Source organism: Gobio gobio (genome assembly GCF_949357685.1).
Source record: "Gobio gobio genome assembly, chromosome: 4".
Classification (NCBI taxonomy): Eukaryota; Metazoa; Chordata; class Actinopteri; order Cypriniformes; family Gobionidae; genus Gobio; species Gobio gobio.
Window position 1 is genome coordinate 25,452,759 of NC_137100.1, and position 17,194 is coordinate 25,469,952.

Below are 17,194 nucleotides of genomic sequence, written 5' to 3' on the forward strand. Positions count from 1 at the left end.
ATATATTTTAAAATATAAAATATATATATATAAATTAAAATGACAAAAGAACAAAATTGAAACTGATATATATATATATATATATATATATATATATATACATACATACATACATACACACATATATATATATATACATACATACATACATATATATATATATATATACAGTGAGGAAAATAAGTATTTGAACACCCTGCTATTTTGCAAGTTCTCCCACTTAGAAATCATGGAGGGGTCTGAAATTGTCATCGTAGGTGCATGTCCACTGTGAGAGACATAATCTAAAAAAAAAAAATCCAGCAATCACAATGTATGATTTTTTTTACCTATTTATTTGTATGATACAGCTGCAGAACTTGCATAATAGCAGGGTGTTCAAATACTTATTTTCCTCACTGTATATATATACACACACAGTATTTAATTTTTGTTCAGTTTTAGTAATTATATTGCTTTAGTAACATAACACTGATCTAATAGTAACAACTCTGATCTAAATATTTTGTTTTGTTTTTTACTTCAAAACAAGAACACCATCATAATCTAATAAAAATGAATTCTGCTAGTTACACATCTGTAGTGGTCACTATGAATCAGAGGGTTAGCTTTTTATGGGACATTAATTGTGAATTTTAAATGCTGAATAACGTGATGTTTTGTAGAACATGGTCAGGCATTCGTTTCTTCGGATTCACTGATAACAGCACATTTCAAGCTCAGGAAACAGCCACCATCACAACTGCTAAAACCACACTAGGGCATCTTAAGACCATTGAGGTGCGAGACGCCATGCATGAGGTAAGTTTATTTAAAATGAGTTCTGTTCCTGTCTGATAGAGCATGAAAATAGGCTTTTGTGAATCAGCATATGACTGTAAATAAGCTTTATGTACTAGCATTTACAATAGTAACATAAGTGCCGATTACAGCTCAAATGAGGCTGCGGCAGATGCTGGTTTTACTATTTTCACCTAAAGCAGAAATCGTGCTGCAGGCTGAATGTTAAAGAATATGAACATACATAAACAAGTGTTCTGCTTGTGTGGCTGTGTTAATCTTCCCCCAGCTCTATGGGCGGAGGGTTCAGGAGGAGCTGGACAAAAGCCAGCGAGAGTGTGACGCTCAGGAAAGACAGCTGAAGCAGTGGCATGACCACTGGCAGAGTCAGCTAATAACCCTCGCTTCACTCAACTCTGAATGACCATGAGACATTTATGAACGCTGACAGTCTAAGCCAAGGCATTAAACACCATCAAAGAGAAGAGACTACAACACATGGGTTTGTCTTACGGCAACAACTATGCTTTCACCACTCTACATTTACACGCTCATCTGTTCCATGTTGCTTGATTCATTTAAATGATTAACATAATGGCTGTTGCTATGAATATGTTAATACAAAGTTTATGATAAAAAGGTTTATTCCATTTTCAATTTACATTGTTTAGTGTTGTGCAAGGATTAAATAAAAAGACAGTCTAAGAAATTCAACAAGTGCATAAAAACAATACAATAAAACTGCCATACAAACAGAATAATATGTAAACATAAGCTCATGAAAATAGTGCTTTACAGTCCATTTGGTTTAGAGTTTTGAGATTCAGCAGCATGAATTCTCATTGTAGAGTTTTTCACATTTTTATGTTTGAGTACAAGACCCTAAAAACCGTGTTTCACAGCTCTCTGGAAATCCAACAGCACTACCAAACTGCTGTATGGAAGCTCCTGTTCTTTAAGAAACAAGACGGACATTTCAGCGTTTTCGTAGGAGAATATCCCAACTTTCTCTCCAACGTAGTGCAGCAAGCTCGTCTGATGTTAATGCTGGCTGGCCGTAGGTGAGAGGGCTCAAGTTGTGGTAGGACATGTATACTGAACAAAGGACTGCCAAAATAACACCACCAAATGCTTTCCGTTGAGCTGGGGATCTGAGAAACAGCATGACATACAGATACGAGCATAGACATGTGATTAACACACTGGTGTGACGATGATAAACACACAGCTTTTATTCAATTAGATAAGACAGGTAGACAGCAGTGTTGGTAAGCATAAGAGACTTTAAAAAAATATTTAAAAAATCTTACAGAGCCCAAACACACACACAATAAACAAGCATAATACTATGCAAATTTCAACAGAGAACATAAGATCTTCAGTGACTGATGACAGAAATGACACCTCTTACCTCAGTACATGGATGTACAGGTGCTCTGTGACAATTGGTATCTGCAAGATCTTGAAGGTGAGCGCTGGAAGATAGTGATACAAAAACAGAGTCTTCTCCATTAGGAAGAATGGAAGGTAATTAACTGCCCAGCCTCCAAAGCAAACGACACCAGCCAAAACCAGCTGTTCCCAAGCGTCTAAAAGAGAAGAAACAGAAACCATTGACTCTCTTTTCCAGCACTTTAGACATGGTTGCTCCTTTGCACTCAATGAAGATTAAGGAAAATGCAGTGGAAAAAGTCTGATGCCGTGGTGTATCAAGCACACTCGCAAGAGAGCCGCCCGAAAAATGGAGAGCAGCTGGAAGAAAACAATATCTCAAATTTTTTCGCATCTGGGAAGTGTTACTGCATACAGAAAGGCCTTCAAAACTGCTAGATCTGCTTCCTTTCAACTCTCTTAGAAGAGAGCAAACACAACCCTAGGTATTTATTTGATACAGTGGCGAAATTAATGAGAAATACAGCTTCCACATTGGACGTTTCAAAACAGCACAGCAGTAATGACTTTATGAATTTCTTTACTAGCAAGATTGATACTATTAGAGAGAAAATTATAACCATACAACAGTATTGCGTCAGACGTCGAGCTATAGACCCCTTGAGGAACAATTCCATTCATTCTTTGCTATAGGAGACAAAGAATTGTCTAAACGTCTTAAATCATTAAAAATCAACAACATGTATGTTAGACCCAAGATATGAAAGATGCTTCCAGCAGATGTCATAGATCCTCTTCTTAATATTATTAATGTATTAGGATTAGGAAACATACCAAAAACCTTTAAGCTGGCTGTTATTAAACCTCTTATAATAATAAAAAACTTGATCCGAGAGAATTAGTTAATTACAGACCAATTTCGATTCTCCCTTTTCTGTCAAAAATACTAGAAAAGGCAGTATCCTCACAACTATGTTCCTTCTTAGAAAGAAATGGTATCTGCAAGCATTTCCAGTTATGATTTAGACCGTATGCTATTGCTATTACGTACTGCTATTATTAAGAGTTACAAATGATTTGCTTTTATCATCCAATCGTGCTTGTATCTCTCTACTAGAGTTACTGGATCATAGTATTGCATTTGATACTATCGACCACAAGTTTGTTTTGAATAGACTAGAAAATTACATTGGCATTAGCGGAATTGCATTATGGTTAAAATCATACAGATCTGACTGTTATCAATTTGTAGCAGTAAATGAAGAGTTGTCATATCAATTACAAGTGGAGTATGGAATACCGCAAGGCTCAGTACTAGGACCGTTGCTTTTCACCCTGTACCATGCTACCCTTGGAAGATATCATTAGGAAGTATGGCGTTAGTTTTCATTGTTACACTGATGATCTATATTTATTCGCGCCCTGGCGAAACATACCAATTCACAAACGTAACGGAATGCATAGTTGATATAAAAAGTGAATGACTAGTAATTTCCTACTACTTAATTCTGAAAAAAAAAAAAAAATTTGGACCAAAAATCTCAGCACGTATTAACCTACAATAACTGTCTAACACAACATCATGACTTTGCGTAAACATACACGCCACTTTCTAAAGCCAAATGGCGTGTTATCTGTACGCATTTTGAGCTATCCGCGTGTATGTCTACGGCGTGTGATTCCGCGTGTATGTGTACGCCGAAACGAACCATCATCTCCGCGTGTATGTCTACGCCGTGTGATTCCGCGTGTATGTCTACGCCGTGCGATTCCGCGTGTATGTCTACGCCATGTGATTCCGCGTGAATGTAAATGGATTTATAAACATACTAAATTATGTTTTTTTTGAAAATGTAAAAATGCAGAATGTTTCTTGTGATGGGTAGGTTTAGGGGCAGGGGCAGTGTGTGTGTGATGGGTAGGTTTAGGGGTAGGGGCAGTGTAGGGGGATAGAATGAAACGGCGTTGATAAACACGCTAAAAAGCGATTATGTGTCTTGATAGCACGCCAAAATGGCATACGAATTGGCGTGTCATACATACGCCATTTCATGAGATCAGTCTGTCTAACACTTGATGGCTGCTCTGTCAATTCTTTGCCATCAGTGTGCTGTTTGATACCAATCTTTAATTTGAAAGCCACATTTCTAGTGTCCATAAAACAGCATTTTTCCATTTTAAAAATATATCCAAATTATAACATATGCTCTCAATGACTAATGCAGAAACGTTATGTTCATGCGTTCATTACCTCAAGGCTAGATTATTGTAATGCTCTACTGGGTGATTGCCCTGCACACTTAATAAACAAACTCCAGCTGGTCCAAAACGCAGCAGCTAGAGTTCTCACTATAAGGAAATACAACCATATTAGCTCGGTTCTATCAACACTGCACTGGCTCCCTATTAAACATTGAATACATTTTAAAATCTTGCTATATACTTCCAAAGCACTAAATGGTTTAGCTCCTCAGACAGTACTTGAGCGAGCTCTTAACGCGTCATAGTCCTTCGCCTCTATTTGCAGCCTCAAAATTCTGGCCAGTTGATAATACCTAGAATATCAAAATCGACTGCAGGCAGGCTTTTCTTATTTAGCACCCAAACTCTGGAATAGACTTCCTAGCCTTGTTCAGGAAGCAGATGCACTCTTTCAGTTAAAATCTAGACTAAAAACACATATTTTTAACCTGGCATACACGTAACACATTATCCATTTTATTTCATAATTCACATCCGTTAAAAGAGGCTGTATAAATTAGGACAACTAGAACTGGAAACACTTCCCGTAACACCAGATGTACTTGTTACATCGTAAGAAAAATGGCATCTATGCTTATATTAGTCTGTCTCATCCTTATCCCGAGGCTACCACAGTCAGCCGGATCTGGGTCATATCCAGATCAGCTGAACCTGCATCTAGACATGACCTAATCGCAGCCCTTAATGTCAGCAGATGCTGTCTCTACTAGAACAATCCCCTGTAAAAAAACTCAGCGGCACGACAGCAATCTGCACAGATCCTCGGCAAAGACCACAAGAACCAGACAAGTGCTTTGCACAGACCCTATCGCCAGTTTCGGCTCCATACCGGCATGATGAATTGATCTTCAAGCAAAAGCAACTGGATGAATATTTGAATGCAACCGATCATGTTCTGAATTCTGACTTGTGATGCAGCCTGAAGCATAATCACACATTGTTTGTTCACGTCCTTTGTTCACGTTTGTACCAACAGCAAACGAACAGAGGGTAACTGACTAAGCCTGGTTTCTCCCAAGGTTTGTTTTCTCCATTCCTGTCACCTGATGCAGTTTGGGTTCCTTGCAACTGTTGGCTCTGGCTTGCCTAGTTGGGGACACTTAATTTTCAGCAATATTAATGATTTGACTCCATTGACACTATTGGATGAGAACTTGATGACTTGATCACTGTTTTCTGCAGAGCTGCTTTATAGCAGAATTGAACTAATTTCATAGTTTATGTACTTTACAGTTATTGACCCGAAATGAATCAACAATGAGCGGATTTCAACTGAATAATGACTGTTTACTATTGTCTTTTTAGAACTGCTTTACAGTAGAATTGAATTCTGTTTGAATCATTGAATCGTTATGTTCCTGCTGCTTTCAAACCATCGATATTGTATAAAGCGCTGTATAAATAAAGGTGACCTAACTTAATGCTCACTGTTAATGTTAGAGATTTAAACAAACCCCATCCCCAAGTATTCAACTTCTGTGTGTAACTCCTCCCTCACCGTTTGTGTGACAGTACTTCCAGGTACATACCTTGAGGAATGTCTTCCACTTTCCTTCGTCGTCTTAGCAAGTACGTAAAAAACAGAAGACAGTACACAACCAGCACAAGGTTTCCAACGGTCCAAGTCACAAAATTCCCTATCAATTGAATTTGTGCCTGTATTAAAATAGAAAAGATTAGACAGATTAGTTCCATTATCATTCTGTAAAACACACAGACATAAAAGAAAAACCAACAGAATGATATTGACGTACATTACTTGAAGGATGAAGCCAGTATGCAATGTTAGTGTCCATTGTGATCCATTCAAGAGGTGATGAACTATATTTGTGCTCGGACTCTTCATTCTTTACTGTCAGCATCTTCCACTGTTACTCAAACATACATGAAGTGTATTCATTCTGCAACACTGGCTCCAAATGGCTTTACCGACGATTGACATAATTAAGATCATGATTAATATTTAATATTCACCTGCAGCTCAAGAAATTTGGCCATAAATGTGAGGTTTCTGTTGACGTCGCCATGAGTAGGTGACTTCAGCTCCAACTCCCTTTCCTTCTGTTCCTGACCTGTACAGAGGTGTGTATAATTGAAAGAGAAGACATAATCAATACGAAAACGTACACAGATGTTAATTATCATACTTCGGCCATAGCGGTGCTCCTCCACGTTCCACATGCCACTCTGCTGGTAGCCTTTATGAATCTTATCCCCAACCACCTCCAGCTGTTTGAAACCCCACTCTGGAAGAGACGCTCCACTGAGCTGCAAAACATTACAAAACAGGTATAAATACTAGGAATGCACCGATGTATCGACCAATTTTTTTTAATCAATTTACCAGACTGATCTCATGAAATGGCGTATGTATGACACGCCAATTCGTATGCCATTTTGGCGTGCTATCAAGACGCATAATCACTTTTTAGCGTGTTTATCAACGCTGTTTCATTCTATCCCCCTACACTGCCCCACCCCTAAACCTACCCATCTCACACACACAAACACTGCCCCTAAACCTACCCATCACAAGAAACATTCTGCATTTTTACATTTTCAAAAAAACATAATTTAGTATGTTTATAAATCCATTTACATTCCCGCAGAATCACATGGCGTAGACATACACGCGGAATCACACGGCGTAGACATTCACGCGGAATCACACGGCGTAGGCATACACACGGAATCACACGGCGTAGACATTCACGCAGAATCACACGGCGTAGACATACACGCGGAATCACACGGCGTAGACATACACGCGGAATCACACGGCGTAGACATTCACGCAGAATCACACGGCGTAGACATACACGCGGAATCACACGGCGTAGACATTCACGCAGAATCACACGGCGTAGACATACACGCGGAATCACACGGCGTAGACATACACGCGGAATCACACGGCGTAGACATTCACGCAGAATCACACGGCGTAGACATACACGCGGAATCACACGGCGTAGACATTCACGCAGAATCACACGGCGTAGACATACACGCGGAATCACACGGCGTAGACATTCACGCAGAATCACACGGCGTAGACATACACGCGGAATCACACGGCGTAGACATACACGCGGACATGATGGTTTGTTTCGGTGTACACATACACGCGGAATCACACGGCGTAGACATACACGCGGACATGATGGTTTGTTTCGGTGTACACATACACGCGGAATCACACGGCGTAGACATACACGCAGATAGCTCAAAATGCGTACAGATAACACGCCATTTGGCTTTTGAAAGTGGCGTGTATTTTATTACTCACCCTAATGCCGTTCCACACCTGTAAGACTTTCGTTAAACTTCGGAACGCAAATTAAGTTATTTTTGTTGAAATCCGATGGCTCAGTGAGGCCTGCATAGCCAGCAATGACATTTCCTCTCTCAAGATCCATTAATGCACTAAAAACATATTTAAATCAGTTCATGTGAGTACAGTGGTCCAATATTAATATTATAAAGAGACGAGAATATTTTTGGTGCACCAAAAAAACGACTTATATAGTGATGGCCGATTTCAAAACACTGCATCATGAAGCTTTGGAGCGTTATGAATCAGTGTGTTGAATCATGATTCGGATAGCGTGCCAAACTGCTGAAATCACGTGACTTTGGCGCTCCGAACCGCTGATTCATAATGCTTCGAAGCTTCATTAAGCAGTGTTTTGAAATCGGCCATCACTATACGAATTTGGAATTTGCGTTCCAAAGATTAACGAAGGTCTTAAGGCCTGTTCACACCGGGACGATTTTCGCACGCGTTTATCGCCGACGTTTAACGCCTCGGGACTAAACAATGGGCGCCAATGTGAGTGTTCACACCGACGCGCAAAACGGCAGGCGTAAAAGCGTCATTTTTAAAAAAACGCCTCGGGTTCGTTTTTTTATTTTGACGCGGCGCGTAAAAAACTGTCCGACCAATGAGATCGGCGCTTTTGTTCACGTGCCTGGAGCTGCTGAAGTGACAGTAAAACACGACTTGGTGGCGCTCGAGCACAAAACGGTCTTGCCGAGCACACATTGATACGACGAAGAAGTAGTAAGTAGACAAAGAAGAAGATGAACTGCTAATGCTGCTTGCCAGTTAGCAAAAAGTGTGTGAATGGTTTTGTCCATATACATAATATGTCTATGGTTTTGGCAAGCACGTAAATACTGTCTCTCTTCTCCTTCTGTGTGACAAGCGAGTGTCAGAGGCTTAAAGTACCGCAGCACCACCTTGTGTACCGGGAGCGCATCGACTGAATGTGCACGTTCACTCGGCGCAGCGCCAGTGAAAATCGCTTGGGTGTGAACACTCAAGACGCGCCGAAAAACGGCACGAAAAACGCTGGCAATAAGCGCGCGCGATATTCGTCCCGGTGTGTACAGGCCTTTACGGGTGTGGAACGGCATTAGGGTGAGTAATAAACGACATTTTCATTTTTGGGTGAACTAACCCTTCAATGTACTGCGTAAAGGCACTGAGATGTATAATGTCTGTTGCATAATCCAAGATTATAATGTAATATTCCTGCTGCGCTGCTGTCTGCGTTTTAATGTTAATCAAACAACAAAAGACCAACAAAAAAAAACTTCTGTAACTTTAATAAGGATTCATTACGGAATCCAGTCATAAAAACGGAATTTACTGCATAGCGGAATGTCACGGAATTTGTCAAAGTTTTGATGAATAAATAAAACGTAGGTCAGTACACTTAAATCAAATTGCAATATATACTAGTGTCTGTGAATATTAAGCCGCAAAAAAGACAAAAAATATGAATCCTGCACGTTTCTGTGTCTCTGTGTTTCATTTACTTCACACACACGGAAACCTGCAGTGTTTTTCCACCTCAATATATGAGGACATGAATGCATGAACCTCATCTCCAGTCACTTAATGAGCATTTTACTGTTCATTAGAAATTATTTGATAATGCAGCAATAAACTAGCTAGTAGGCTATAAGTTAATGTATGTTTTTTTTTTTACTTTGTTGATTTAAAACATGATCAAAACTATATATTTTAATGACAAAAGTTCAAATAAGAGGGCAAGTGACAAATATCCAATAATTGTTTGTTAAAATCGCTATTTGTATCGGGCCCAAAAAATCCTATCGGTGCATCCCTAATAAATACAACAGGTATAAATAACTCTTAAAAGAATACATAAAAAATTTAAATTCTGTCACCTTCATGTTGTTCCAAAAATGACTGACTTTCTTGTATGGAACATAAAAGATTTTGAATGGGTTTTTTTCTCTCGCTCAATGAGCTGTTGTTTGGTTTCCAGCATTTTCCAAAACATCTTGTTCCACAGAAGAAATCAAGTAAATGTGGACAGAAGTTTAATTTTTGGGTGGAGTATCCAAGTAACAATCACTAATTTTATAACGATATGGTAACACTTTACAATAAGGTTCCATTTGTTAACATTAGTTAACTATATTAGTTGACAAGAACTGACACTGAAAAATACTTCTAAAGCATTTATTAATCTTAGTTGATGTTAATTTCAACACTTACTAAAGCATTATTAAAATCAAACGTTGTTTGTTTTATCTTTAAATGATTTAATGGGCCTGAGCTAACATGAACCATCAATAAACTTAAACAAACGCACAAACCTTCAGAAAAGCGGAAGTATTCACATGGACTAGTCGCACCTCTGACAAAATCGTCTTCCAGATCTCTCTATTGGACTCCCTGTTCACTACGTCCTACAGTGCAATGAACACAATGCATAACATTTATTTTTTTGAATAAATGTGAATATTAATTATAGACCTCTGGGACTGAGATCTTACCACTCTCCATAGATTCTGAGCCGGCATAGACACATTAAAGTCAATGTATCCAGACACTTCCTGTGAGTGAGGACTCATGGGGGCTGCAACATCATGTCTTAAACAAAGCACAGTCAGGTTATTGCCACTAATAAAACACATTACAAACATTATTTTGTTTTATCATTATTGTTAATTTAAAAAATAAAATTGATTGATTGATATTAAATGTTAATAATAACAATTTAAAGTGCCCCTATTATGTATTTTAGGAAATTACCTTTCATGTAGTGTGTAACATAGTTCTGGGTGAATGAAAACATCCTGCAAAGTTTTAAATCTGAAAGTGCACCATACATTATTGTCTCTCAAAAGTAAGAGTCGACTCTGAGTCAATCAAAAGAAATGCTTTTAAAACGAATCCCAAGCCGTTATGTTGTGACGTCAAGACGAAACATTAGCGCATTGCCCGCATTTTCAGCCTCACGCATTTTGATACAGTTCCCACACGTGCACCTAAATAAATTTGGCTATTCATTTATCTGTGACGCTAACAAATGGCGACAGACAGCAAGATTAATCAGATTACAGCACGTCACTTCTCAGACATTCCACCGCAGATTAGCGTCACGCAAAGGAGGGGTTTGGAAAAATGAATCACTGAGCAAATCCTTTGGGAGTCATTGAGCAAATAAGGTAAAAATAACTGCATATTATAAGACAATGAAAGTGTTTTTTGACCTTGCATGCATGTAAACCTGTTGTTGGGGACTCTCAAAACAAAAATAGGAACCTTTCAAATGCCATAATAGGGACACTTTAATACTCAATGTAACTTGTGACGTATTACGTGTTTAGGTAGCGAGAAGTCATTCCATGTAGCAGCTGAATAATATCGCCATGTCTGACAGGTCTGGGAGGGCTGCTAACCACAAGACTGTGCCTGGGGTTTTAAATTACAATACAATTCATGTAAATATTTATCTGCAGTGCATATATGGGTCATATGAACTTTACGAAAAATTCTAATATTATTAACAAACACATACCGCCCAGGGTCTTTAATAATCCACCAGTTGTTGACATCTTTGAAAGGATAGCAGGTCACCTGCTGCTGGTGGGAGCTACCGCGGCCATTTTCATACCTTTAAACATAGATAAACAGTAAAGATCTCCATGAAGATGTGGTTGTTTAGGATTACATCACCTTGAACCTGCAGCTTTGTGACTCACCTGATTGGATAGTTAGCCTTGTGGGAGTGAAGCCAACATGGAACAGGTTTACTGGACACGGTGCGGAGAGTGACCTGTGAGCCGAACGCTACATCCAACGGCTGCCCCTGAGTGATCCGGGCAAGACCGCCCTTTATAGGAGAAATAAAGTAGATTACCATACAAACACAAATAAACGTTCCTGTGATACAAATCACCATTTAGGTAGGTGACTATAACAATGTGTATTTGAACAAATCTGTTTGAATACATTACGCACGCTATGTTAAAAAAAATTGGGATCAGTATGATTTTTTCTTTTCTTTTTTGAAGAAATTAACCCTTTAACGCTTACCTCAGGTCTTTAGTGACCTGGGACGCCATTCACTACCGCCCTCCTTATTCATTTTTTAAAGTTAGACATCAACCTTCTTAGTATTCCTCAATCAATTTATTATAAACAATATAACGAGAAAAATATATAAAAATATAAAATAATGCCTGTTTTCCCATTCATGTTTTGTAAAAAATGTTATAGGGTGCTAACGACCTGAGGTGTGTAACAGTGCAAGTATATTTTTTCTGCACAACAATAATTGAATCTTTGAGGACTGAATAAGTGCAATTTATCTTTATTCCACAAGGTGGCAGGGTCTGATACACAATGATGAAGTGACGTTTCACTCATAGTTACAGCAGGCAGAAAACAAAAGAACAGGAAGTATCAACAGCAAAAGTTGAGATGGCTCAGTGATTTACTGCAGAGCAAGTGCTAAACGCAATCAAATATTAGTGTCACTGTCACTTGATGGTGGATCTGGTGAAGAAGCTGTCAGTGATCAAAATATTGATGTTGAAAATTATAGTTTTGAGTATAATGAGAATAATTTGAGAATATTTTATCTGTGCACATCATTTTGTTTTAAATTCATGTGCCCTCGTAATCTTTAATCAATATATCATTCCAAATCCTTCTCTTCTCTGATGATGCGTTTACTGGCGCAAGGGCGGGACAACCTGTCACTCACATCATGAGATCGACCAATAGCAAACCACAACGGTCTAACGATCCAATCAATTCCCAGTGAAAAAAATCGCCCTACATTTTTTCTAGTTCAAGAAGTCGTTTCACTCATTGACCATTGCAACTTCCGTTTCATAACAATTTTGTTAAGCAACAATGCATTAGATTGATCAAATGTGACATTGAAGCATCTTACCGACCCCAAACGTTTGAACAATAGTGTAATTAATAGAGGAATTTTATCTGTACCTCTAGACTTGCTTGAAAAGCACTGCTCATCATCTGGTCATGTGGTCCACTGCGATACAGCAGGGTGAGATGGACGTAGAAAAATCCAAGGTACATGATGACGGGTAACACCACAAGGGCCAGTAAACGAACCAAAACCTGGACCGCTACTTTGCCCTTTTGACATAGATCGCAAAATCATAACTTTGTACCAATAACGCTGTAAAACCCATGGATATTTGGTAACCATTCACTCACATGACTTAAAGTTCGATCTCCAATAAGTTGCCAGGTGTGTACAGCTGCCAGGCCTAGCAGTAAAAAGTATGTGAAGATACCCATGTACTTAACCCTGAAAAATAAGAACAAACTAAATAAACTTGAATTTAATTTGCAGTCAGCAAGAAACCAGATTTTTACACTTTCTGAAGAAAATGTGAGTGGTGCTTCACAAAAGTAATCTGTGTATACATGGGGACATACCCAATTCCATATGCACAACTGACCCCACAGACCACGAGCCAAAACCACCTAAAGGATGAACTGGAAGAAGAGAGAGCACATGACACACTTATGACCTTGAAATTCGGTCATCATCATTACTGACAAAACATGTTAGCCTACAATTCTTACTTGTGTGCTTTGTGGAAGCGGAGGTAAGACAGTACAGCTAACAGTAGGAAAAAGATTAAAACGGACTCCAGCAGCATGAAGCGTGATTGCACAATCATGGAATTTTCTGTAAAAATTAAACAAAAGTATTTACCCTAACATGCAAGAAAAACTGTCCTCAGGCAATGACTTGAAATAATATGGTAATTACCCATGAGGAGCAGCACACAGGCCCCTAATGCTGAGAAGTGGGAATACCCCAGCTCCACCACCAGAAGATAAGCAAGTGGTATACAAAAGGAGCCAGCAAGGGCCGGTATCACCCGAAGGCTCCAAACAGGAACATTACTGGTGTATTCTACAATGGATCCCAATAACAGTCAATAGGAGTAATGAAATTACTATGTAAGCCTGTGTTAATGTATGACAGTGTAACATGTAAAAAAAATAAAGGGACAGTTAAAATGTTGTCTTGACAAAGCCTTGCATGAATGTTCACGACAGTTTGAAGGTTACATAAGTGTTAGTGTGTCATGTAGTTTGAATACTTTGAGATTTGAAGCAAATCTACTTTGAGATTTGGATGATGCCAAGTGTTGCATACGCTTCTATTACACACTCAAATGCGGCAGCACGGGCTCTTCATCACTTCATATATAAAGCGCAAGAGAAACTACGAGCATGTAACGTTACGCTGTCAATTCGTAAGTCATGAAACAAAAGTAAAATACCAATAAATCACGTAATTGGTTTGACGTGTGTTAGCTGGGAAGGCATGCAGGTATGATGTTCATTCTGTTCATCAGAAGCAGTTTTAATTTTTCATTAACAGTTCATGATGTATTGTGTATTCGCCATGGTAACTGTTGTTTCCATAACCCCAAAATGCCACTTTATTTTCACTTTATGTTATTTTGTATATTTTTAAATGAATGTGGTGGCTACTTTATGCAAAATGCTGAACAGTTAGTTCATGCGTTCATGACCTCAAGGCTAGATTATTGTAATGCTCTACTGGGTGGTTGCCCTGCTCGCTTAATAAACAAACTCCAGCTGGTCCAAAACGCAGCAGCTAGAGTTCTTGTATGACCATATTAACACTGCACTGGCTCCCTATTAAATGTCGCATACATTTTAAAATCTTGCTTATTACTTACAAAGCACTAAATGGTTTAGCTCCCCAGTAGTTGAGCGAGCTCTTAACACATTATACTCCATCACGTCTAAACTCTGGCCAGTTGATAATACCTAGAATATCAAAATCATCTGCAGGCGGTCGATCCTTTTCCTATTTAGCACCTAAACTCTGGAACAGTCTTCCTAGCATTGTTCGGGAAGCAGACACACTCTCTGTCAGTTTAAATCTTAAAAACACATCTCTTTACTATGGCATACACATGAAACACTTTTTTTAATTAAATGATTGTTAGGCTGCATTAACTAGGTCAGCCGGAATCGGGAACACTTTCCAAAACACCTGATGTACTCGTTACATCATCAGAAGAATGGCATCTACGCTAATGTTAGTCTCTCTGTTTATCCCGAGGTTTGTTGCAGTCAGCCGGATCCCGGCCGTATCCAGATCAGATGGTGGACCGGGGCCCAGACATGACCAACGCATCCCTGAAGTGTCTGCAGAGACCGTGTCATTTAGACTCCCCCTGAAATTACCTCATCGACACGGCATTCTCAACAAACCCATCTCCGGCGTGATGACTCCGTTCTTTGAATATTCCTATTTAATAATTGTTAAATCGACACGTCATCCTCAATAAACCCGTCTCCAGCGTGATGCCTCCGATCTTTCGATCTAATATGACCCCTGACCTGTAAAGTTGGCAGAATAATAATCATACCCTGTTTGTTAATTGGCCAGAGGAGAACTGGCACCCCGACTGAGCCTGGTTTCTCCTAAGGTTTATTTTTCTCAATTTTGCCACCTGATGGATTTTTGGTTCCTTGCCACTGTCGCCTTTGGCTTGGCTTGCTCAGTTGGGGACACTAAATGTTCAACTAAATATCAAAATAAATCTAATTAATAAACTAAATTAACTATATAAACTAAATTATTAATCTGCCCACATTGTCACAGTATGATAATTGAAATGAGCTGATGACATTACCGTTTTCTCCAGAGCGGCTGTACAGCCGAATCAAATTCTGTTGCATTACTGCTGCTGCTGCTTTGAAACAATATGCATTGTAAAAAGCGCTATATGAATAAAGTTGACTTGACTTTATTGTATTAACAAAAACTGCTATTAAATAGCTTTAACTTATAGGCCTATTTATTCATCAGTATTAATCATATTCATACAATTAAATGTGTTTGTTAAGTAGGCTAAAGTGGGACATTACCTGTGTTTCATCAATTTTTATGAAATAACATTATTGTTATTATATTTCATAACATATGAAATTTAACATTATGGTAAATGGTAAAATGAGTAGATTATTTCTGACTAGTCTACATTTATTTCGTTTTAGTTTACTCAGGTATGCTAACTGCTCTAAAGAAAACGTGAAGCCAGTATAAAGTTAATAAAGATAAAGTTAGTAAGTTAACTTGTTGTTGTTAAGTTAAAAGTGAATCTAGTGTTATTATTGCTGGTGCCCTGCCATGAACCCTGCTTCCACAGCAAACAGAACCGAACCCAACCGTGGCTCCAAAACCGTGATATGAACCGAAACGTGGCATTGGTGTATTGTTACACCCCCTACTATCCACCAAGGGACCCTGGCCCTAAAATAGTTTAATATATCTCCTCTATAAGCAGTTAAGAGTCCGAATTGGGTTTGTGACACTAACAAAAAACACTGGAATCTGCACATGAACAGGTGGTTGGCTTTGTCAACCCAACATGAAACTGTATGATATGATCACCTGCTCCAATTCTGTTCCAAACAAAGTTGCCATCAAATCCTCCTAAATACGCTACACAAATAAATAAAATACATTAGTATACATATACATTAAGTGGTTTTCTTCATGATATGATTTATAAAGTACAAACAATTGTCTCACCTCCTAAAGCTAGTATCATGTGGCCAAAAGGTGGACCACTCTCATCAATAAAAAACACTCGTTTCATGTACAGAGACAGGAACTGTCCATAATAAACTTCATCAAACCTTTAGAAGTATACAAACATAATAATATACATAGGTGAATTGATTTCACATTAAAATAAATAAATAAAAATGTTTAAAATAGTGATTAAACGCAGACTTACACTACAGCTTTAGGAAAGTGAATGCCATATAGTCGGGTCACGAGCGCAAGTGCAGTCACTGCCACCAGCAGCAGATTGATCTCCACTGTCACACTGATGGGCAGTTTCACACACTGCATCTGAACAATAAATTCATTCATCAAGGTAAAACATACTGTTAACACTATATACGTATTAAATTATTCTACATGTACAATGGCGGAATACAGTATGAAACATGCATTTTGCATATAATGTAAATGCATGTAGTGTATTTACCTTGATTCAGTTATTTCTCACGGGTTTCGCAATGATGGGTCAACACTGCTGATTTCGCGTCTACATGTGCTATGTCTTTTCGCAAAAAGTAATGAATACAGATCTTCGCTAAAACTTGACTTGATTAAAAAATGCAGCCATGTCTCTGGCACAAGCGACAGCTTTAATCTTTACTTTAAAAACATTAAAATGTGTAAATTAACCAACCCTGTGTAGTCTGTGCGTTTGTGTTTCCGGGCAGTATCACCCACATTTCAAATTAAAAGTCCAAACATTCCGGCACTAAATGAGTCCCTTTCCAAAAAGTATCTGGATGTTTCTGTTGTTGTTTACTTGTTTTTTAAATAGCACAAATACTTATAGCAAACATACAAATAAAAAGGCAATTCAAGTGTTTGCA

General features: G+C 38.5%; 2 protein-coding genes across 2 annotated transcripts in view; one reads left to right on the plus strand and one right to left on the minus strand.

The window, feature by feature from the left end:
• The window catches only part of ccdc180 (coiled-coil domain containing 180), a gene marked incomplete at both ends in the record, with an annotated part of 28,838 nt that extends 27,634 nt beyond the window's left edge, over positions 1-1,204 (plus strand). Inside the window, 2 exons of the mRNA XM_079815251.1 lie at positions 666-801; positions 1,070-1,204. Of these exons, the coding sequence (XP_079671377.1) occupies positions 666-801; positions 1,070-1,204 (271 nt within the window). The remainder of the gene's footprint in view (positions 1-665; positions 802-1,069) is intronic.
• A 182-nt stretch (positions 1,205-1,386) lies between these two features.
• pomt1 (protein-O-mannosyltransferase 1) lies at positions 1,387-17,055 on the minus strand. The gene is made up of 20 exons (XM_079816262.1): positions 16,795-17,055; positions 16,537-16,655; positions 16,329-16,435; positions 16,188-16,238; positions 13,515-13,661; positions 13,325-13,430; positions 13,175-13,234; positions 12,950-13,043; positions 12,713-12,868; positions 11,461-11,591; positions 11,277-11,372; positions 11,078-11,170; positions 10,249-10,345; positions 10,069-10,161; positions 6,582-6,702; positions 6,409-6,506; positions 6,189-6,302; positions 5,964-6,090; positions 2,192-2,369; positions 1,387-1,931 (listed from the first exon to the last, which is right to left on the minus strand). Exons 2-20 carry the CDS (start codon positions 16,653-16,655, stop codon positions 1,757-1,759), a joined length of 2,163 nt encoding a protein of 720 aa, XP_079672388.1. The 5' UTR covers positions 16,795-17,055; the 3' UTR covers positions 1,387-1,756.
• Between the last annotated feature and the right edge of the window lie 139 nt (positions 17,056-17,194).